Source organism: Antedon bifida, chromosome 8 (assembly GCF_963402885.1).
Source record: "Antedon bifida chromosome 8, ecAntBifi1.1, whole genome shotgun sequence".
Taxonomy (NCBI): Eukaryota; Metazoa; Echinodermata; class Crinoidea; order Comatulida; family Antedonidae; genus Antedon; species Antedon bifida.
Window position 1 is genome coordinate 8,330,664 of NC_136233.1, and position 24,978 is coordinate 8,355,641.

Genomic DNA, 24,978 nt, shown 5'->3' on the forward strand with positions numbered 1-24,978 from the left:
GACAAAATTATTGAATAAAAAATTTAATTGTGAATAACAAAAAAGTCACTTGTTTCTTGTGACTTTACACAAGAGTCAAGGACAGTTCTTTCTGTTAATATTAATAATAAAGTGAAAATTATTGCATTATTAAAGTAATACACCGGAGGAATAAAGCTTATTGGCAGATATCATACAATAAAAACAGACTCATCACTCCACCCCTTTCAATCCGTCAATCTGTACCTGTCCTATGTACCTGTAGGCCTAATCACAACAGCATGCATTAGGCGCAAAAGTATTTTAACAACCATGTCAGCATGCAACCGTTTCAATGTTATTAGTTGTGATGTATTTACCAAATGATATTATTTATAATACTAAAAATGTTCCGTGCTGCTTGCCATTACTTAACTAAAACGTTCTTGGCATGTAGCCTATTGAACAATGTCAGTATCTGTCATCATACTGAACACCCACCCCCTCTCTCTCTCTCCCCCTTACAGTTATTATGATTTTGAAAAACGAGTAAATTGACACTAAACACTAAATCTATATCTCGTCAAACCCCTTCTTGAAAGGATTCCCCTGAGTACACCAATGTTAAATAAAATAATTACTGAAAGTCTGTAGAGAAAGATTATCGGTTTATTACGACAGCTCAGAGATGACAAGCCATAATCTATTAGTCCTGTCAATCAATAATGTATAATAAGGTGGTTTTCATGGTGAATTGTAGCACTGTACCTGTAAAGTTTTAAAGCTCAGGTACAGGCATGAATTTTAAATATAATATCTGGTTAATTGTACATAAATCAAATATTTGTAATAGAAATCAAGACGAAAAAACATGAATTACCCTTAAAAAAAAATTCTGATATAAAAACCAGGAAGACTTTTTTCAGTAGTTGTAATAACATGTCTGGTGACTCCTTGGAAGCTGAAAAGGCCTATATTTAGTCATCTGATAACATTTTCTACCACACCGTTTATTTTTCATAGTTTTTAAAAAATACCTCTCTATTTAGGCCTACAACATTTGTGTACAAAAGAATAGAGATTTTACTGTGTAATTTGAACTATTCCCCCACTGATAAGAAAGTGCTTATTTTCAACAAGCTCGTGTAACACAAATAAAGTCCAAAAAGTTATGAAACATAGGGGAAACTATAGATCGATAATTATTGAAATGTATGATCAATAGAAATTGTTTGCCCGTACCTGGCCTTTAAGTTTTAATGGCTAATTTTGTGATCATTAATGGATAAAGCACATTTGCATTTACAAAATGCTGCATACATTTATTACATAGCATTGTAAATAAACATATGATTTGTTAATAGTTTATTTCACGTTGTTTAATAGTTACACTAGTTTTGTTGCCCGAAAGATAGAGAAGCCTAGACAGACACGTTTATACATTATTAGGCTTATTACATATTCTATGCACGTTTAATTTGAATAACACAAACATAACATTATTTAAATTAATTTCGAGGCATGTTAGAGAATGATGTAATTAAACATATATGAATCATAGTTAAATGTATAACAAGCTAATTATAATGTGAATTGTGATAAAAAATTAACAATATTATTTGCTCACAAGTTGTGATGTGTCATGTGATAGGGTCAAATTAAGGTTAGGGGGTTCTAATCAATCTAATTGTAAAGTAGCCTATTTCCTGTTCACGTGATGAATGATGTTAACGTTTGGTTCACACTATGATGCAACAAGAAATGAACGTGCTCGTAACGCGAGTAATTTGAGATTAAAAACGACAGTCTGTCTCTTGCGTTGTACGTACATCATCGCGTAATACTTACGGTAAAATATTAAATGCAAAACATCTATTTTTATTGAAGTCTGTGGACAATTATTTTTGGTCTCCCATCGACTACCTTCGAACAAATTACTTTTCAAAAACAACATCTCAGTGCTGTACTACATCAATTAGTAATAATTAGTATGTATGCCAACAATATGTTGATAACAGGTTTCTGTTGATTAAAACTGAATGGAAGCACTATAAATATGGGGTAGAGCGATAAAAGTTGTTGGTGTGGTGAAGCAAGGAACTACTTTATCTAGTTTCCTTTAAAAGTATACCTAAGACCTGGTAGGATGTGGGTGATCTGAGGGAAATTAACCACTGTTGAATTAGCCACGAGGGAGAGCAAAGGTGCGTAAGCCCCTAATACATTTTTAAAAAAGCTCCAATAAATGTTTGAACACGGAGTTGAAAATAAACGGCGCACACTACAGGTTGATTTTTAAATTGTTGTTATCGTGTTGAAAGGTCCGATGTAAATGTAGCAACCAATAGACAGAACTGATAGAGCGATGACGTAACTAATGTTGGCGCGTTGAGTGTGAATTGTAAAAAAGCTTGTACAAAATATCAGTAATACAATTAAGTAAATCCTATAGATAAATCGTAAAACAACCCTATAGATAAATTACAACGCATTTTAAATTGTTACTAGGCCTATACCCGACATATATCCGAAAACTTAAATATTTTAACAACCCTTTTTTGAAAATTTAACTTGCGTTTTGAAGACTTAAATACGCTAGGAATATTACAAGGCAACATTGATAAGTTATGTATAATTATAAACATAGGAAAGTAGCGCCCTCAATTTTTTTTAAAGATTCGTACCCATTGTCTGTATCTGGAGTTTTGTTTAAATTTAATTTATTCAATTTCCAGGTAAACCGAACATAAAATTAACATGAGGAGCACCAGAGGATTGCCACAGTGCAAGCACTATCAACGCTAAATAAAATAATATGGTCTTTAATTGCATCAGGAATATCTTTCCAAGTACAGTACGTGGAAACTGATTTAATGAAGAGTATTGGTTCTTGTATCAGTGTTTAAAAATAACTTTATCAAAATATCTACGGTGGTTAAAATCAATAAAAATCATGGTTAGCGATATAACCATAAAGACACTTAAGCACATACTACGCGAGATACTTGATCCATTGAAGGCAACTTCAACCTCAACAAAATTCACCCCCAAAATCACCTTAAAAACACTAATAACTTGGTAACTCTACGAAGGATATAGCAGTTGCTGTTTTTGGTGATACACTCAAGCAGGACCAGGGACAGTGTACTACACGATAGTAATGTATCTTGTAAGTAAACGTATTTCCCAACAGTTGCTTTTGTATAACAATATAACGTAAATGAAGTGGTAAAGAAACGTATATTACAAAAATGGTGAAAATAAAACGTTAATATCTGTCTATCCATTATAATATCATTAAAAAAATAAAATACTTACTAAATTTATCTGAATCTAAGACATACGGTACAACTGCACCGGGCCAAAGTTTTCTTTGTTCTCTCACTGCATTGCGCCGTGCCTGTAAAATATTGTAATTGAAAATTGGTTGTTAGGCATAGAACATTCTAACCTGCCCGGTGATATACAGAAATGTAATTAATTATTTCAAAACGATAAGAGGGGCAAATCTGTGAGAATAGGTCGCCCCAACCGAGATACGATCCCGGACCTTCTGCTGATATGCAGATGTTCTAACCATTAGACCATATAGCTCATCGGCGAAAGTTCCCTATTTTTTTCACAGGAAAAAACATATTATTATTATTATTATTATATTTAACTGGAACTTTATTTTCTGTCAGACGACTTTGAGAAAATTTATTTTGAAGGATCAGTATTTTTTTCTGTGAATAAAATTGGCCCCTTCAAAGTCACTAAGTCACCAACTAATTTTATTCATCCTTATTCATGTTTTGGGCGACAAAACATGAACTCATTACGCTTACATCAGTGATGACACATTGTGTCGTTATTGGTAATTTATGATCTAGTTTTGTATATACTTTAGATTATTTTCAACGCAGACAAACTTTACTAAAATATTCCAGTTAATTTTCAACCGTCATATCTCATAATCTTTTATTATTTACAGAGGATCATTGTAATTTGGAGCAGGCTGATTGAAGTCAAATGTAATTAATTTAAGATTAGTTTTAGTCGTGGAAAGGTTTCTGCCAGTTAGAATAATATTAATTTTTTTTTACAATTAAAGATCACTTTTGTAACTTCAGTGAAGTGAAAGTGACGTATGTGGAGTGAATTAATTTAAACTATGGTACGTATTACTGTCTCCATTTTACGTAAATTTAAAATTTTTGGATTTTATAAAAGGAATATTTATGCAGAGACATTTATACATGTATGTTGTACTTTGCTATGAATGTATAACAAGCAAGTTTTTGCTACTGAAATAGAATTTTCACGTCGTGACTTTTAGTCTACTTTATCGATATGCTCGTTGTCGAAGACAATAATTAAGATACAACATATTGTTTCCATAGGTTAATTCTTAAGAATGTATTCATTTTTATTAGGCGTATGTAACATGCCCTATTTTTCCCACTGGAAATATCGTCTATAGGGAGTCACGTGTCAAAACACAATGTTAAAATGAATTTCCCCATTCACTGCATGTTTTCAATATATAAGCTCTCATCTCCTCTCACTGGCGCCGTGCGGGTATACGTGTTCGATGAACGTGTGAGTCAGGCTAGCTGAATGGCGATGACACGTGTAAAATTATAACAATTTAGCAAAATGTAATAACATTTTGGCTTAACTCATTTGAATTTCCTTATTTTCTATTAAGTCGTAAATAGTAGGACGATTCCCAAAGGGAAATTATCACCTTTAATAAAAATAATCAAACGTCAACTTATTTTTACATGTTAAAATCATTTAACATGAAATATGGTATCGTAGATAAGTATTTTCATATCATTTTAGAAGATTCATTTCATTCCATTTAAAGGCCAGGTGCGGGCAAAAAATTTCTATTGATCATACATTCCAATAATTATCGATTATCTATAGTTTCCCCTATGTTTCATAATTTTTGGGATTTTATTTGTGTTACACAAGCTTGTTGAAAATAAGCACTTTCTTATCAATGGGGGATAGTTCAAATTACACAGTAAAATCTCTATTCTTTTGTACACAAATTTTGTAAATAGAGAGGCATTTTTAAAAGCTATGAAAAATAAACGGTGTGGTAAAAAATGTTATCAGATGACTAAATATAGGTAATATAACTGGTATTTTTTATTAAACTTCAGATTCTTATTTCATGCTATAGCAAAAATTATCCACCGTATATCCAGCATCTTTTTTCACCTTCTAGGGAGTCACCAGACATGTTATTACATTAGGTTAAACTACCTACTACTTTGCGACGAGGTAATTTTTAAATTTAAAAAGAAAGGGTTCTCTTAGAGATAGAGTCGACGATAAGAGGTGGTAAATTATTCCAAAAAACAATTTTGGTTTCAGCTCCTCACTGTTAGGCCTATTGTGCAGAAACAGTTCAATTCCATTTATTATATCATATTCATAAAATACATTGACTTGCTTGCCATGTATTATCCGTTAAATACAACCTCCTAAAGTGTGATCACTTTTTGCTCAATCCATGCCTAGACCATTTTGGTTGAAAGTCAATGATTTTGCAGACTTCTGTGTATAATAAACTACATCGTGAATAACAAGCTATAGCAAGTCACAAAAAACCATTTTCATGAAATGTCAATTAGAGTCAACTTCTACAATTGTTACGTGTCTTTAGCCAACATTATGAAAGTTTCAGTTTCAAAGATTCTTCACCATAGGCGATATATTATTTCTAATTACTGTAACTTTGACGTTTTATACTTTCCAGGCCTAGGTCTAACACTAACTCTACCTGACACGGGCCCCGGCGATGATGTGTTCCCTAAATGTCTTATCTACTCTAGGGTGCATGATACAATTACAGTAGCTTAAATCTCCAGGGTAAACATAGCCCTAACTTAACATGACGCTGAAGTTATTGGCCTACAGCTATTTTCATAGAGGTTTGCTCAGGGAGATATCAAACAGGCCGCCACGTGGGAGATAACGGCAAATAGATTCATATTTCTAGGATTATTGTGCATGGGTTCGTCTAGACCACGACCAATCATAGTGTGAGAGCTCATGTTGTTTACATTCCATACATTGATGACAGTTTTAAAAATGAGAACCTATTGTTACCTTAAGAAACTTAAATGAAGATATGGGAAATATGTAAGATCACAATAAACTAGTGGATGTTGAATGTTCAAATGTGGTGGTGTTGGCGGCAAACATGATTTGTTTGTGTGTGCATGTAACGGAGGTTGTTTTTTTGCTAGTTTGGTGATTGGAGTAGTGGTTGTATGATACAGTACGGTAGTAAGTAGGTATTGGTGTACATGACGTAGGCCTATGATGGGAGTTCCAATACAATGGGCGTTATAATTATTAGGGCTGCAGATGTGAAATAATTGCGATCACAATAGTCTACTTAAAGTACTTCCACCACCTTGTTTTTAACTTATTGTGACATCCTTTAATCGTCTGATTGACAAGGTGGAAATATAATATTCGCTAATAGATTGAAAGGTCACTTAAATTAATTTGTAAGGTCAAATCTACGAAAATAGATAATTTTGTTATTTAAAAGCAATAGGCCTATTGGGTGTTTAACATGTCATTTCTGCAATGTGTTCTTTAACGTGGATTTCATTTAATTGGTATTTCCTTCTTTTAGATGTGTGGTTAAACGTAATTGTTGAATGAATCAAACTTAAGTGTTATATAGAAATAAATGAATTTCCCCTGAACTCATTGCGGTTATTAAAAAATGTGAAAAAATGTGAAAACCAGTTGAGGAGTCACTTGCGTTCACGTACCAGAATAAAAGAAAAGGCGGCATAAAAATAATTTATATAAGTCGTCATTATATATTGTTTTGTGAAAGATATGTTTATGCAATTTGCTTATCATGTATAAGTGTTTATTTCAGAAAGAACTTTCTGAAAATGTTAAAGCAACACACATGGGTGGGCTTTACATTCACATGAGAAAACTTTACGACGATAAAATTAATCAAAATAGAAATTTCGGATTGATATTTCCTACTTTTAGTTTAAGATATGATTTAATGTAATTGTTTATGGAATTTATTGATATGTCGTGTAATGTCTATTACGGAAAAAATCACGTATTTAAAAGTACATTATATCTCAAAAACTCAGCATCGTCAACGTAAATTATTATTTATAATTACCGTATTATAAGTAATAATAAGTTGGGAATTATGTAAAACATTTTTAATGTATAAATCGCTTGTTATGTTATTTTCAACATTTAGAAGGTTAAGACACGTCTGTTAATTGGAACAAATGTCTTGTTATGATATTGCTGTTGCTTTGAGGAATAATGATCAAACGTGTTAATTGTTAAGTTAGCTTGCTTAGTTAGTTGTTTAAAAACGCACGATAGTTAAATCCAGTGACATATATTTGGTTTAACTTTCCAAAAATCAAATTTAGCAAAACAAATATGTAGACAGATGAATATTAGGATAAGATATTTTAATTAATATTTAAGTTGGCTTTGCTTTAAAACAAATTTAAAGACATCCCGCATCTGGCTATGTTCTTAATTTGTTGTTTAACAAATTGACATAAACACTGAGGAAGACAAATAATATGTTAGAAGATTGTCTTAAACACTCTATTTTATACATTAATACTGATAACATCTATTCACCTTTGAAATCGTTCAGATCACAAATATTGTTCACAGACAAAATGTGTAAACAACCTTATTATGAAAGACAAGACATAATTATCCTGAACCACTACGGGATTCAATTTTAAAGTTGAGTAACTGTTTACTTGACTGTACTTTGTTTAAAGCACGATGTCTTAAGTATTAATGACATTGACTTAAATATTCCTTAATCTTGTTTAGCATTTATCAAATATGTAAACAAATTTATCAAACGCAGACCTAGATTATTTAATTTTCATAAATCCAATAAATAGAGTCAATGTTATTGATTTTTTAAAGGTATTGTTTTTATCAGTGGCTGATTGCCATTCTTTTGTATTGGGCAGGTTTACCTATGATAGGAGGGACACATTTCAAACCTAGATTCCGATTCTCAGTCTTGTATCCCTCAAATACTATGATACAATAATACTACGAAAGAGGTTAGGGTGAGAATCACTTAGACATGGTTCAGTCATACCTCTATTTCACATGTGTATTATAAGTCTCATGTCTTTGCTTATAATTAGTTAAAGCCCTACACTAGACCTCTATCATTATTGCGTTACACAATATAATGTATTTTGTAGATGTTATGGGAACTATGATACAATAATACTACGAAAGAGGTTAGGGTGAGAATCACTTAGACATGGTTCAGTCATACCTCTATTTCACATGTGTATTATAAGTCTCATGTCTTTGCTTATAATTAGTTAAAGCCCTACACTAGACCTCTATCATTATTGCGTTACACAATATAATGTATTTTGTAGATGTTATGGGAACCCTTAGCTCAGCTATAATATGTTCAGTATTACCATCTCCTTAGGAGGCTTACGCCACTTTAGGCTACTGAACTGTTACTTGGGGGTCAGCCAAGTATTAAATAATTTCATTCATAACTTTGTCGGTCTGAAAGTACACAAGGTCATGATGCATGAGTGTCGGTGTACTTGAAAGTTTTTCCCCAATGGTCTGGATCTACGTAACTAATGACAAAGCCTGTATTATTAAGCCACTCGAGCCTAGAAATTCTGGTTTATTAAGACATGTTGTCTATTTCGTTACAATCCTACGTTTTTATTCAGTGGTAGTCAATTCATTATTCTAGATAATAGTGAATTTAACCACACACTTGTCAGAATGCATATCTAAGCTTGTGTAAAACAAAATAGGCATAATGTGTTATTTACCCTTAGTCAAATTAAGTTTAATAAAAAAGAATAAATAAAAAAGGTTTAATATTATAATATAAATAAAGTACTTGATGAGTATTAGTCAAATAGGCATAATCCATAGTTTTTTTCTTCGTAAGATTAGGTAGATTCTTGTTATCGAGCAAATTCTCAGGATAAATTTAATTTTAAATCAAGTAAAACTTAGTCATCATTTTTTTCTAAAAACAAATTCGTAAGTATTATATAAGTAATTAGATGTGCGCAAGCTCGGTGGTCTAGAGGTATGAACGACAGGCTAGTGATCTGGAGGTCGTGGGTTCGAGTCCCACCCGAGAACTACTTTGCGATTTTTTTCGCAAGTATTCTCAAATGTACTTAGTATAAAGTACAAATTACCTCAGAGTAGAGCAAAACATCTAATTACTCAACTCCCTGACGCAAAACTACAATGACAATCCTATTATATAAGTGAAATGATATCCTACTAGAAGGTCATTGCTATCCCAAAAGTTGATGTGTGTGTTCACCTATAAATATCTTTTCAATACATATAAATACTTAAATCTTTTTTTCAACCAAATCAAATTGTTGGATGGATTTTATTTTACACTACTAAATAAATATTTGACAAAAATGTGCAATAGACCGATCTTCAAAAGTCTGCAAAGTTGGATTTGTATAATCTATTGGAAGAGGCCATAAGTTTACTTTGTTTCAATGGAAATTCAAGGTTTTGCTTCATTTTTATATTGGTCTTCTGTTTTGCGTGGGTTTAATAATGATTTTACTAATAATCTTATAGTGTATTTGGCTACACGAAAGAGTCTCCATAAACTTACCTGAATAGGATTAGGAATAATTGGTCAGCGATTCCATATAGTCTATGAAAAGTCATTTAATGCTTAATAGCTTCGGTTTTAATGGTTCCTTCTGCTTTCCAAATTATTTAGCCTAAACACATTTCTTACAGAATTTGGAAACGTATCTATATTTAAACAATATCTTACAAAATAATTCCAGGTTGTACATTTCCAAATGAAATTGGTTTGTTTTACGAGAAAATAAAGTTTAATATTTAAAATGTTATCTTTTGATAAATTGGAACATTTCTAAAGATATAAGACATAGGCCTAAATTTTAATTATTATACTGTCGGCGCCAAGGAAATGTTAATGTTCGAAAGAGAAGTACTAATCATGCAATTTACCGGTAATAACCACTACTACTCAAGCTCAACTACAGTAATATGGGTTCTGATAATGGATTGCTGCAGAATCAATAAGTGAATTTTACTCAGTTAAACCAGGTTTCATAGATCTCCTTTTCTTTTTCCCTCCATGCTTAAACGAACTTTGAAATCTGTTCAATTTAATTTTTGTGCAAGTACTTCATGTTCTTGATTTTCCTATTCTTTGTTAAGGTGGGTCGGTTTATGTAGACTTCTAAAACGTTAATAGACGTAACTTTTCAACAGATCCAATGCAGTTCTATCCAACACCACCACCCTGACCACCTAATTAAATACTTAGTTATATACATTATATTGGCAGAGTCTGCTCCTTATAATACTTTCCCTCAAACCCCTAAATCCACCCGTTATTTTAAGGTATGTAATTAATTTCACTTGAATCGTTACCTTTACAAAGGCACTATATACATTTCATTCTGTGAAGTGCACGAGGCAGAGGCCTATTACTTTTAACTTCGCCATTCAAACACCTAACACTTACATAAATCCTTTTAAGCACAAGGACAACATTTTGAAATTTATCTTTTGAGCTTGTAAGTACTAACGTACAAACTACAACGGATACCTTTAGCTCTTGCAACAATAATTATTCATTTCAAAATAATCGGTTTGTAGATACGCAGTTGTGTTAATAAATTGACAACAGATTGAACTATCGGAATACCATCACATTCTACATTCTTAAGTGGAGTTTAAGTATTTTATCTAATCTTTTGGGATTTCCTGACATATCTGGATATAATTTAATTGTTTAAAAATGGATGGTTACTGAACTTCAAGGCATCACTACCATTTTACGCCTATTTTGTTTTCTTATTTGATTATATAACTCAACTTTCATTATGCTTCATACAGCGATAATCGTTACTTAAACTTCGTATTTTGTTTAAAAATGTTTATTATCAATTTCTTATAAGTATAGCAGTTAGTGCTATTATGAACAAACAGTAGTTTTTAAATGTTTTTACGCATTGATATAATTTCATATATACTATTGAGAGAGTTCACCATTCAGAGAGTTCACTCAATACTATGAGTGCGCGGGTTGAGAGCTAGCATCATAACCTTTTTATTCCGAATATATCTTGTTAAGCGGCCAAGTGATTATAAATAATTAGTTATTATTATATAAACAAATATTCATGATTAGTGTATTTAATATTTTTAGTATTCAACAGTACTTATCCTTGACCTTTTAACAAACGTATTACCACTGACATTTATGTTTAATTCATCATCTCTGCAATTCTCCAACTATACTTTCAATTATGATATTAACCTTGCGTGTGTGATGTCAGATACTACTGGTGGTATATATTGCATTATGAGTTTATTGCCCGCGTTTCTATACCGTACTTCACATCTTATTTGACCCATATTCATATTACTAAAACAGCTTCCACCCAGGAATAAGGATAGGGCTTAGTTTCAATACCCGTTTCACTGTGGAATTCGATTTTGTTGAGATTTTCCTCTGCTTGTTTCAAGCTTAATAACCATTTATTGTTGTCGTCAGTTTAGTCATTGGTATTACGAAAGCCTAAACCTGCCACATATGTATAACTATTATTCAATTACTGTACTATGTCGGAAGTTTCAACATAGCTATTCATCTGGCAGGATTAGGCTTTCGTAGGTTTCATTCATACCTGTCATTCTATAGTATCATTAGCTCGGAACTCTGGTTAGCGACGAGAGCACGGTGTAATAATGACTTACCCTTGCTTTAAGTGGGGGTACATAAATATCGCCTTCTATTAAGAATGGTTCTTCTAAACCGTCTGCTATTGCTGAAAATACATAAAAATAAACATTACATTAATGATGATATATAATAACTGATTTAATGAGAAAATAGAATAACCAGTTAAACTTGGTTGCCACTAGGATCAATCGCAAGGACGTAAACGCAAAACAAGCGAGTTGACCAATGAAAGTGACAGTTCGCTTGCGTTGCGCTTATGTCTGTGGGTCACATCTTCCTAGTGCAAACCAACATTTGACATTGCATCTATCGCACTAGCATTACAACAGTGTTGTAGAAGGGTATACAAAATTACAAACATATACAGAGAAAAAAGCAACAAATCGGTTCAAAAGGACACTAGTTAAACGGCAATACAATATCCCGATTAAAGACAATTCCGGAAGTAATCGGTTCGCTTTCACATTATATTTTGGCGTTGGAACATTACTGGGGCGTAACTGATCCTTGTCTGTTTTTTTCAAATATGGATTGCTATCTAACATAGCCTACCTGTATTTATAAATGCATTGTCTTCTAATATAGCACCCATACCGTCTTTTTCGCTATCATCAGGTTTCTTAGAGTATTCTGAAAGAGTCATTATAGATATTTTGATTACAAGATTCTAGCAATTAAGTCCGTTACACAGTGTCGAAGTTTTAGTTTACATCCATTTGATTTTTGTTAAAAAGGCCAGGCAGTTGACTAATAAAATGTCAGTCAATCACTTAACTAGTTTGTAAACCAATCATTTGATAATAATAGATCTTAAACAACAATCGGTCAGAATAGTTAGTGAATTGGAATTTTTAAAAGAACTATACAATTACCTTCTGATGATGGTGGCGCCGGAGGGTGTGCACAGTCCTAAAAAAAATAAATTAAAACTTTATTATTTTGTAAGCCTATATATAAAAGTAAAATCAGTTATGATAAACTTGGACTTTGGGTAATTTTTAGGCCAAAAATGTGGTCATGCAGGCCCATAGACCTAAGAAATTTGTCAAGGTACAATACAAGTATATAGCATAGGTATTTTATAGACATTTAAATTAAAACCAGTAGGCCTATGTAAAATGAATAAATACGTCGTGGTTGTGACTGCACGAAAGATAAATATTGGTAAATGTACTTCATCTGAAGAATGTGGTACAACAACCCACATCTTTAGTTAGACATGACACAGTACCGGAATCGGCTGCATCTTTTCCTTCAATTTGAGTAAATTGGGATCTAGTAGACCTACAAACCACATCCCGGTAACTTTATTTCAGCCTGGACAAGCCTGTATATTTTGGGTTACATTACAAATGCATTTCGCGTTTCCAACGAGAAACATTTAGAAAAATTACCCTTACACTATTTTTGGGGTGGGAAGCCAGACCTTGCTCATTAGCTACCGTTCCGTATTAAAGATGTATTGTCTTCCAACAAAAAATGTTAAAAATGAAGAATAAAATAAATCATACTTTGAATAGGTTATTTTGTAGTTTTAATAAAGCAAATCACTGTAGAAAAAAACTTTACAAAATAAATTACAACCAAAACCTATTGGCTAACAGCCAATTTGACTATGTTTTGCTTTAACAGTTTTTTCAGGTAAATACATTTCTTTTCGATCTTTTCGATCTTTTACCTATGTAAAATTAAAATGGCATATTTAACAAATTTGTTTCAGGGGAAAAATACCTCTTTAACCTCTGTTAAATTTATCCATGGTTAAAATAAAGATTCCTGATTGTTACTATTATTATTTTTTCCCTCAATTTTCTAGAAGTTATTTTTTTCAACCCAAATATATATGTACACAACTGATATTGTTGCACTCCGTCTGAACACCATCTTTGTCTCGTAAATTATCGTGAACATTAACTTGATCCGGTGTCCTAAAATTGTGTCACCCGATTACTCCGAACTCCGAAAATGATGATATGATACCAACAGGGAAGAAAAATAAGCACGCACGCCTTGTCAGCACATTATACATTTACAGCAAATGACGAAAGTATAGCTGATTATTATGTTTAATTTACTGGATCCAGGTGCAAATTGGACGTTCAGAATTATCTATCGGGCGCCATTCGCCCGTGTTGCCCATTATCTTTATTCATTCACCTGATGACGTCAACATGCTACCCGCTAGCAGAACAAGTTCATAGGTTTTCATTTTAATTTGATTACGTCAGTTATGTACTTTAGTTTATTCTTTAAGCTACCATCAAATAAAGTGTCTGAAAATGTAAACCATTACATGTTTCATTTTTTTTTTCAATTGGCAACTAAATTATCAATGCACTTGTAATGATCTGTAAGACTCCTTTTGACGACGTTTACAGCAAGTTAGAAAGTTGGGTAGGGTTAGATCCAAAGGGGGATGTATTTTTTTATTTTCGATCACAATTTATTCAACCTTAAATGTTCATAACACAATTAATATTGTTATATAATATTATTATGTTTATACATAATACTTATTTATTATTATTATTATTTTATCCACACTACACTACCTATGCAGGATTATTGAGTCCGCGTTTTCTCTTACATCAAGTTATAGGCTATTATAACTACTGTACTAGTAATAGTAGGCTACTCAAAATAATAACTACTCAAGCTTTTAGTTTACTATACAGTATATGTGTCGTTATTGGACTAATCGAGGCCATGACAAGCTATCGTGTATATTTCAAATACTATTGTGTAGAAGTTGCTAAGTACAACCCATCATAGCAGTTATTATTACATACAATAAGTCAGACCTTAACGGATGGTCGATTATTTTATATTTGTCCTTTAATTGCGTATTCGAATTCTCTCGTTTCTATATTATTTGCAATGAATAGGACAAGACTATCATGGGACTTTATCAAAAGGATAATTTAACAGCGTTCCATTATCCTATAAACTTGTAAATTGTGACAGCCGGAACTAAGACCTATTCGAATGAAAGGTGACGGCCAACTTATCGATAACTTTTAAAAATATATAATTGATATTATTTACTCAGAAGCAGAAGCTATAGATAACTTAATCCTACGGGATTAGAGGGATTATTAAAGGTGCCAGGGTAAATCTCAGCGTTGAAATCTACAATTTATCCTGTGTATGTATGATCGCGTGTTATGTGAATCGCTATTGGATTAGGGCTGTTGCAATTTTCATACACGGAAGAGAAGTTGGTGATTTGTGTCGCAGCTGAATAAATTCATTTTGATATACGGCTTAACAGACTCGAAGTTAAATTTTTGTAATACACGGATTATTTTAATTTGACCCTTTTCCTGAATGCTTCCATGTACGATTTATATAATCAATTATTTGAAAACAGATGGTCCGTTGTGTTACTTTGTACTGAAGACTGCCATTACAATCAGGATCACAATGGTGTAGAGTGTTTTTGCTACACATCCAAATCCAGCAAGCATTATGATTACAGGATGGGAAAACACATTTTTCTAAATACCAAAACTACATTATTAAAGTACTGTACAATATAAGCCATTTACGCACTTTTCGATTTTGGTGAATCGTCATAAAGGAAGGTACTAAAGTCTACTGTGAATCAGAGCATTGGTTATATCCGTATTAACACTTTTACAAACATAACTATGTTATGGTTTAACTAGGTTACGGGTAAACTAGGTTACGGTTTGATTATATCCGACCATAAAAATGTATTGCCGTTTTCTAAATGTTGCACAAAATACGATTATAATTATAGTATGGACATGTATTGTGCATTGTACTTCACAATGAGTCGGTATATTTAGGCCTTCTATCAATGGCCAATGAATATTCTTTAAAAAGTAAATGTGATGAATGTTTTGTTACTTCGAGGTTTAGGCCTACTCTACGATATTTCCGTAAAAGACAGGTAAAATATGAAATGTTAAATAAAGCTTGACACATCATCAACATGTCAATAACCATAACTCATGTGGACTACTAACCTATTATATGACGCTAGTTATTTTTTGACCGAAAGAAAGTTATTTCCCCGTGGAAAATGTATTGTCATAGGATACGTATACAACTTTAAAAAGTATTTTGATACAGTACTGTATATACGACCCTGGATTACGTTTTCTTTTTTGCTAACAGTATTCTCATTATTTTACTGACTCCACCAGTAAGTTTACTGTCGATTGTCTTCTCTTCTGAGTCCTATACTGTACCGGCTATTTCACCTAAATCTCCTATAATAACGTCAATAATATATCTGGAAAGCTTACATTTCACTCAGTGCTCGAGGTATACAGTACATCTCCAAGGAACTGGGCGTCATTTCTACTCCTATTTCATTTCTCTATAATATTCTCCCCTTTCTGTTTTATATTATATTTCTTCATTCATCTGGTTGTTCGTGCTCAATTAGCGGCGCCGTACTCAAATCCAATTCAGGTTTTCATTTGTTTCAGAATTACTTTAATACTCGGTTAATGTCTACATAGTTAATTTTTTATTTTATTTTTATTTCAACTTTATTTATAGAGGGTAAGCCTTCCAGCTGAACCCGCAGGCCAGCTGATATTCAGGGGCCCTCTTAAAAATGACAAAATATATAAAACTATACTTAACTAATACGAATCTACTATAGACATTTAAATTTAAAACAGTTATATAAAAAAATAATTATCCAAAATAAAAATAAAAAAAAAATTCAATTAGACAATTACGATAAAATGTGTTAAATATAATAATATCATTGAAAACATTTCCTGGCACTTAATTCTGGCTGCTTTACTTTACCATTTTGATTAAGCTAGCTTTTTGCTTATTTGAGATCCAGCTATCCATATGGCATTGTTAATTTCTAGTAATTTTTCTACTTATAGCATATAGGCTAATTCTATTACTATAAGTACTCAGTTCAGACTTTTTACACCAGACAGACAAAATAACGTATCTTGTCAAAGTGGTAGACTTCACCTTAACGAAACCATATAACTTCCGCACTAAATATGATTGTTTTATTGAAATACCCTCAACATTCTATATTTTGGCTGCTCCCTCATCTTTCGTAAAAAATTCATTTTTTTTAAAACAAGATGAATTTAGTATTTTCGGTGAAGTAGGTCAATATTGTTCATAAAGTGAAAATATTTTGGTCCCAAATGTGTGATGCGAAATGTGTGATGCTGATTGTTGGTCCCAAATGTGTGATGCGGCTTGTAAGGGTATTCGCTTCAGACATAAATCAGTGGTTTGTTCCAATATCGCTTCAGCTGGGGAATTTTAAAATCATATCTAACCATCTTTAGGTCAAGGTTTAGAATGAAACATTGAATTTACCTCCGAAGAGTAATCTGGATATTTATTGGGTCAGATTTTGAATTTTTCCAATGGTAGTGGGACCTGTATTGAGTAGACTGGAACCTGTTGAGGTTCTCTCACTGGACCTAACAATATGTTACTATGTGCGTGAGAAAATGCAAATATAATATTTAACTTGATTTTAACTCAGGATTTAAGATGAACGCTGAGTGTATTGTACGTTTATACATTATTGTAAACTTTATTTTGTATTTTATCCGAAGCCGAATCCGAAGTCATTTTATAAATAACATTTTAATAACAACAATCATCTGCAATCATTTGTTTTACTCTAGGTAAAGTAATTACCACTTCCTAATATTGGGTTTTAATTATAGTATTCACTCAATTTGTTACTCACTAAACTTTTACTACATTGTATTAAACCTATAGACTGGTATGAAACCGTTGAAATAATCTTCTTTACGCAATAATAATAATGGACAATTTCATATATATTTTGTGTATGTGAAGTATTAATATGGTATTTAGTTAAAACACTTGGGAAGAGGAGAAGATTTATTTTTATGCAATCTCAACCAATGACCGCGACTGAATATAAAAATCGTATTCCCTACAAGGCATTAACATTTCCTAACATTCATTGATGGTTGCAGGGTTATTGTCCACAAGGATTGCAATTCTCACCCAATCTTGAAAACAGAAGGTTTTGCTTAAACGATGAATTCAATTCAAAGTGAAACACTTTTTTTTTAAATGAATATTAATAATAATAGGCCTATAGTTTACCTCTTGTTTTACGCAATTTTAAACGAATTTTAAAATACAAACGTTTTGTCCTTAGGCCTCTATGTTTTTTTTTAAGTAAAAAGGGTTTCATCTTACTCAGTTTATTTATTTATAACTGCTATATACCATATTAATACGTTATTGTGAGATTAGTTTTTGTACCGTTACAATTGTTGGTTCTTACAAAAAGGATATCCAGTAATAATCTTATAAATTAACGTAATTTGTAATTTCTTCTCGTTGAATTTGTTATTTTACTACTTGGAGCTACTCTAGTCTTAGCTAATGAAGTAAGTAAGTAAGTAAGTAAGTATAGTAAGTAAGTAAATTATAATAATAAAATAATAATATTAGGCCTAATTATAATAATTATTTAATATTACTATACTTTTTATGTTGAGATTTACCTGGTTATGAAAAGGATCAAATATTTGCATACTTCTGGAGAATATTAAAGCAAATGTGCAGTGTTTTTAGACGAGCGAGATTTTTATTTTAATGTGGTACTTTTTGAATTTATTCGGCTTGTCTCGTAATTTTAGAAACGATGTCTGTGTGTGACAAAATCCGAATCGATCGAATATTACCGTATTAAATATAATTAGTGTGACAGTTTTATGCAGTATACATGACATTTTATATAATGCTGACAAATCAAGAATAATATTCACTAATTTGATTAAGCATTATTACCCATAAATGTTTAAAGTGATTATATATGGATATGTATGTATATGAAATCTTAACCACATCGATATAAAATACATACAGTTGGTAATTTAATCATACGTGTTGGCATTAAGGCAAGAAACTCAAATCCAGATAGTTAAATTCACAAGTCATGTGTCCAGATTAGGTTACCGGTGAACCGGTCAAGATTTAAAATGTGACATTAATACATTACTCGCCACAATCTCACTAAAGAAGAACACGTAGCAAAACAAAGAATAAGAGCGAAATGTCGAAATTCTAATATATTATTTAAAACCTAGGGTTAGGACGCAACGAAAGAACGAACGAACGCGTAAAAGTAAGTAAATTGACCAATCACAACGACAGTTCAGATGCTACATCGCATTTTGATTCGCCAATTTATTTTGCGTTACATTTACAGCATTGAGTTTCGTCTTAGTTGGACGAAGGCTAATGAGATGGAAAAAAGATTGTTATTGTTCAGTTCAAACGTTCATTCCAATTTAAAATAAACCGCTGACTGAGCATCTAATTAAATTACGGGATAGGTCTACAACACGGATAGCAACCAATCACTGCTGTAAATATAAATAAGGATGAACATAATATGTTATGTTAAAGTAGCAATTCAAATATAATAGTACAATAAAAGTCAATTTTGTGTGATTTCAAACTTCACATCTCAACTAAAAAGCAATGGGGTTAAGGCTTAAACATCATTGGCTCCTCATATCCGTCTGTAATTGTGCAAAATTGTAAAAGTTCAAAATCACAGTAATGTATTCACACATTTAAATGCCACTACTTGGAAGTAATATTATTACATGCAACTAAAGACAAAACCTGGGTCACTTTCTCCAAAAGTAGACAGGCCTGTTAAAATTTAAAACTATGCGTTGAACATTTGTCGGCTGCCACGTACTACTCTCAATAATTCTTGTTATTTCTCCTGGTAAAAGGCATTTTAATATGTATTGTTTCTGCTACCAAGAATAGTTGGTCTTACCCGAACCGAAACCCCAGGTCTGTCATTCTATATTAGTAGGCCTATTGGTATATATATTTACAATTGCACCATCTCTAGACTATGTAGTGGGGAAAGATTACACCAACACATTTGATTTACATTAGACACCACTCACAGAGAGAAAATTTCCATAACGAGGTTTTTACCAATACACACATTGACATTGATCGCTGTTGAAAACAGGAAAATGTACCGTATTTTCCCATCTACATATTTTCGACTATGACGCTTAATATTCAGAGATTAATTTGCAAGGGGTGATAGTATTGTCAAGGGCATTAACATCAGGAAAAATTATAAAAAGATCATAAATCAATCTTAATGTACAAGCTACATCATTTTACGTTATGAGTCATCTTTATAGACAATTATAAAGATAATCGTGCGTTTGATTAATGGAAATATAATTCTATAGTAAGGTGAATTCGAGGACACGGATTACAGCTGTACAACAGTTTTACATGTATCGTCTGTTGCACAAGTAGTATAATCAAGTCAGTGACTTGTTTTGGTAAAACCTGATGTGTGATGGAGAACCCACATCACTAGCTATTGGCCTAATTCTAAAACCTAATTATATTTTTCGATTTTCTGTTGATATATTATTAGAAAAAATGTCATAGTTTCTCCATATATAGTGCCTAACTATTCTCTTCAATTTCAGCACACATATCAGTACATTCATACTCCATGTTAAAATTGCGGTGCTGTTTTGGCTTCAAGCAAATTCTAGACCTAGCGTTAAACAAACTCCAACTCCAACTTTGGTATGTATGTTTGTTGACCACATACATTTTGGAAACACAGACAATCCTAGTATTATACCTAGATTTAAAACCAGAGAACCAGCTTTGGTACGCATGCTAACCCCCTGCTAACCACATTTATATTATATAGACCTCTAAGTCTAATAATACGCCAGCAGTAAGGCCATGTTACATCTTAATACGACACACCTGATCAATTTGAGTAAGTTACATATTTTAGCCACGAGGAGTAGTAATACCATATTAATTAAATTTGTAATTGACACCTAGCCTCAATAAGACACATACTGTTGGTTTAATAAGAAAGATCATCTGCTTTGATACAAAATGAGATGAATAAAATAAATATGACCCAGGTAACTTCAACAGGCCTTGGGATGCTTACAACTCACAACTTCAGTCTTTAATAACAATTTAGGTCTAATATACTTTTAAGTTCCAATAGGTATTGCGTGGTATAAGTATTGTGTTGATTGTTCTCGCCATATTGGTGCCATCTAATTCCTACTTTAAAACTATATAACAACACGAATTATGTAAGCTTAGTAATAGACAAAAGATACAAAAAAAATCGTATTTTAGTTTGTTCGACAACGCTTTACAGGTTCGTCGACGAATTGAATGGTTCTATTCTATATTTGGTCACTATAATTGTTATTTTGAAAAACAATCTTCCTGTAAACCACAAAATTTCATTTTCATGGATGTTTATAGGCTATCGAGATGTTTCAAACATAATGCATAAACAACAACATTAGTAATTGTTTGTTGTACTTTTATGCTAAATGAACAGATCTCTAGAACATTACCATTTGACGTTTATGAAACACTGCTTTTGTGTTTAAAACAGAAACGTTACACATGAACCTCGGACCCCGTCAGAGGTCTGGTTGACATAATAGTTAATTATTGGCACTCGATACTACCAGTAAATGTAATTAGGCTGTGATTTATTGTAATTTGACACTACAAAAAATGGAGGTGCAAGAGACCTATGGCATAAAATAAGCTGGGTATGAATAGATTGTTGTATTCAAACTTCCAAAGGAACTTGTATTGGTTGGTGGAATGGCAAGTGTATGAATAAAAGATGTACGATGGTCCACATTACACAGTGCATTATTTTGGTTACTAATAACCAACTTTAGGGAAATCTTTAGGTATTTAAAGATTTATAACAGAAAAAAGTATCTATACATTGTTCAAAAGCTGGCCATCTGATTGGCTGCTGATGTTAAAGTTTGGTGTTAGATTTTAAAAAATCCAACATGTAGGCCTACACTTTTCATTATACGTTTAGCTACTTTGTTGTATATATACACAACAGGAAAGTTGTTACAATACCAGATTTGACCGTAAGTTGAATGGAAACCGGTATTTTCCATTAATCTATACAGGTTGGAAGCTTGGGAAAAAAAAACACAAAATCAAACCTAGATAAAGTGATTGAAATGATTTAGTTTTGTAGTGCTGTTATAATTAATTTCAATTAACATAAACAGGTATAATCATAAATAGATTTGCTTTATTACAAAAAATGGTAGAGATGCATTTCATAAAGTCACTTGACCCATGTAATATCTGATAACCAACGATAAATAACAACACATTCCTGCTGTGATGTGAGCTGCATGGGCGAGTCAAGAGCGGCAATACGAAATTATTATAGGTTTTTACGAGAATATTTTAAAGGAAATAAGTTTGTACCCACGATCTCACAGTAAAGAAAAACTTAGACGGAAACAATATTGAATCACCACCCCGTCTCTCTCCTCCGGCCCCCTCCCTTACAAGTTATTGATATCCCGGAGGGAAACAACATTGAACCTAAACGAATCTCTAGAAGTAAGTATCTTACAATAATTTAACAATAAACTTCGTAATTTAATAAATGTAAATGTAGATCTTTAGGTTAAGTACAACACCTAATTTTACTTAATACCGATCTGCTAACTGAAAAAAACCCCATATTTGTTAAGAACAAGATAGTAAATGTGACTGGAGGTGGTGTATAAGAGAAGAGAAGAAGAAGACCAATAAGACAGACCAGCAGGATTTTGTAACGATAAATTGGATGAATGAAGACAATACACCCTATGAAAAGATTGTGAATGAGGGTGCATCCATCATGTTATTGTTTTGTTACTGTAAGCCTATTTTGTATAAATGTGTTGGGAAAACTGACCTTGCAGCAGGTTTCACTTGTAAAACATAATAATAACATTAACAATATATTTTACTTATTTCAATACACTCGATTCATAATTTACATAAAGTAAATACATGACATTAAACCAATATGATAGTGGATATACAATACACTCTTGTTTAATATTACGTAATATCAGGGTAATATCTAGTACATTAATAGTATGGAATGATGATAATTATTTAAAAAAATAAACTTACTATGATTGAGACCACAAACATGGCAAACGCAGCCCATATGTACAGGTACATCGTTTATTGTCAGTATGATCCGAGAGTATCACATCAAAATGTTCCTTTTCTTTGGTCCTCCTACACTCCTCCTACTACCAGAACCCTTCACCCTACTACTATCCTGCAACCTTGTTACTGTTGCGGAATAATCAATGTAGTACTACTGTTCAGCATTCCGACTGTGATCACAGTGTTTAGGTCGATTACCTCCCGTCACGGTTATTGAGCATTGCGGATTGTGATTGCTGTCGCCATGGATTGCACTTGTGCGAATTGTACCCATGTGAACGGGGGCGTGTAAATTTCCAATACTGTATGTGACTCTTGTGTAGACTTTACGGTCGCGACGTGTCGTGTTTACGTCGTTCGTTACGCCAAATGAGTAACGTAACGTCTTGGGTGGATCCATAATGTTTGGATTGTGGGATGGGGCTCCTTTTATCCACTTAAAAGTGGGAGCGGACTAAAACTCTCAACCCGCCTATGATTGTAGATATAGTTGACCATAACATGCTGCCTTGATATTGCTAGGGATGACCACTAGTGAACTGATTGTGACGTAAGCAATGGCCGAGAATAAAGTATGTATGGATTCGGAAATTGCTTAAACTGATTGTATTGAATAACTTAATTTAAAGTTGATCGATCCAAGATAAAGGATTATAACATACTTAGGCTTATATATACAGCAAGTAATTTAATTATTTGAGTTAATTCGATTTCAATCAACATGTACTATTTTCCTGTACATTGTAAAATGGTATTGAGGGCGCTATTAAATAACTCATTGATGTCTTCCATTGTACTCAACAGAAAATATTTATTTATTATTTTTTTAATGGAATAGTAAACGCTAATTAACATTAATTAACGCAAGCGTCAATGCTCAAAACACTGTAAATTAAATCTAAATCGGCCGCGGAAAAACGTACGACCTGTACTGACTTCTTCTAGCCCAGCTATAGGCCACATGCTATGTAGGCTAGTCGGCCTCAATGTACGTAGATGTATTTAGTACCGGTATAACTCCTATACTACAGTGTAGTAGTAGATCGATATTAGTGTAACATCAACAAGTTAAAATTAAGTTTAAAAATTGATTTTAAAAAGTTTTCATTTTGGCCAGATTTTCTAATGTGTTAGCGTCCTCAATGATGAAATAATTTGTTTTTCTCCGTACCTAACATTTTCAAAAATTGGCCTTGTAAGTAGCAATGCATATTGTGAATGTCCATGTCATGTATACTGTTTTTAATGATATATGGCCTATCATAGAATGTAATAAAACCACACATCACGTTACGCTACGCTACGGGATATGTAACAAGATTATTGCATCAACCTATAAAAAATAATAAATATTCAGTGTAAATTTGTTAAATAATTACAAAATTCCCCAGAAAAATTAGTTTCCTGTATTCCATAATTACTTTGTAAAAAAGTATTTTTGTATTTTCACGGGAGTCGTTATTATTAAAGTAAACAATAATTTGATAATTTATCATAAGGATATTTATAATTATTATTTATATTATATAAATATATATGATAATGATGTAGGCCTATAACTAATATGGTTATGAATTTATTTATGAAATCTATAAATAAACAAAAACATTTCTTACTAAAAACGCCGTTCGACTAGTATTCAGATTTAATTATTGTTATTTCTGAAGAAATAATGATATATTAATTGTTTAACAATCAGTAGTAAACATTTGTGTAACGTAGATATAGTTTGACCTACAGTACAAGAAAAAATATAATCATATACTAAACTAATCTATGAAACTGGAACCCTGGGTTCGAGGTCTATCAATAGCATGTCTTTTTTTAAATAGTTGAGAGAGATTATTTAGAGGGTTGTGTTAAGTACGGTATATTTAGGAAGTATATCAGCTATTATAGCCTGGTTTCCATAAAATCGCTACACCGTGTCGCCGACTGCTGTCGCCGACAGAGCGTAGCGATTCCTAAAGGGGTCGTCAAACACACGGCCAGCCTGTGGTTCTTTTTTGGCCAGCCTGTGGTCCGAGGGCGCTAGACATTTGGCCAGCCTGTGGTCCCGAGGGCGCTAACATGAAAACACACAGCCCGTCTCTGTGATTCTTTTTTGGCCAGCCTGTGGTCCGAGGGCGCTAGACATATCGGCCAGCCTGTGGTCCCAAGCATTTTAAAGATATTTAGGCCTAGGTCTA

The 24,978-nt window shown here is 32.5% G+C and overlaps 2 protein-coding genes across 6 annotated transcripts in view; one reads left to right on the top strand and one right to left on the bottom strand.

Annotated features, from left to right (window-relative positions):
* LOC144849845 (uncharacterized) overlaps nucleotides 1-3,024 on the top strand; it is a 54,609-nt gene extending 51,585 nt beyond the window's left edge. Inside the window, exon 5 of one of the 2 annotated variants that reach the window (XR_013614005.1) lies at nucleotides 2,694-2,731. The gene's annotated coding sequence lies outside the window, so the exon portion shown is untranslated. Of the gene's footprint in view, nucleotides 1-2,693 lie in introns of both variants that reach the window. The other variant, XM_078706932.1, reaches the window with a different exon arrangement.
* The window catches only part of LOC144849798 (uncharacterized), a 53,730-nt gene extending 30,698 nt beyond the window's left edge, over nucleotides 1-23,032 (bottom strand). The window contains exons 1-5 of one of the 4 annotated variants that reach the window (XM_078706859.1): nucleotides 22,748-23,028; nucleotides 12,619-12,655; nucleotides 12,299-12,376; nucleotides 11,761-11,831; nucleotides 3,277-3,358 (exon numbers count right to left, since the gene is read on the bottom strand). In XM_078706859.1, the coding sequence (XP_078562985.1) occupies nucleotides 3,277-3,358; nucleotides 11,761-11,831; nucleotides 12,299-12,376; nucleotides 12,619-12,655; nucleotides 22,748-22,798 (319 nt within the window). In that variant the 5' untranslated portion in view covers nucleotides 22,799-23,028. Of the gene's footprint in view, nucleotides 1-3,276; nucleotides 3,359-11,760; nucleotides 11,832-12,298; nucleotides 12,377-12,618; nucleotides 12,656-22,747 lie in introns of all 4 variants that reach the window. The other 3 variants (XM_078706860.1, XM_078706861.1, XM_078706862.1) reach the window with 3 other exon arrangements.
* Between the last annotated feature and the right edge of the window lie 1,946 nt (nucleotides 23,033-24,978).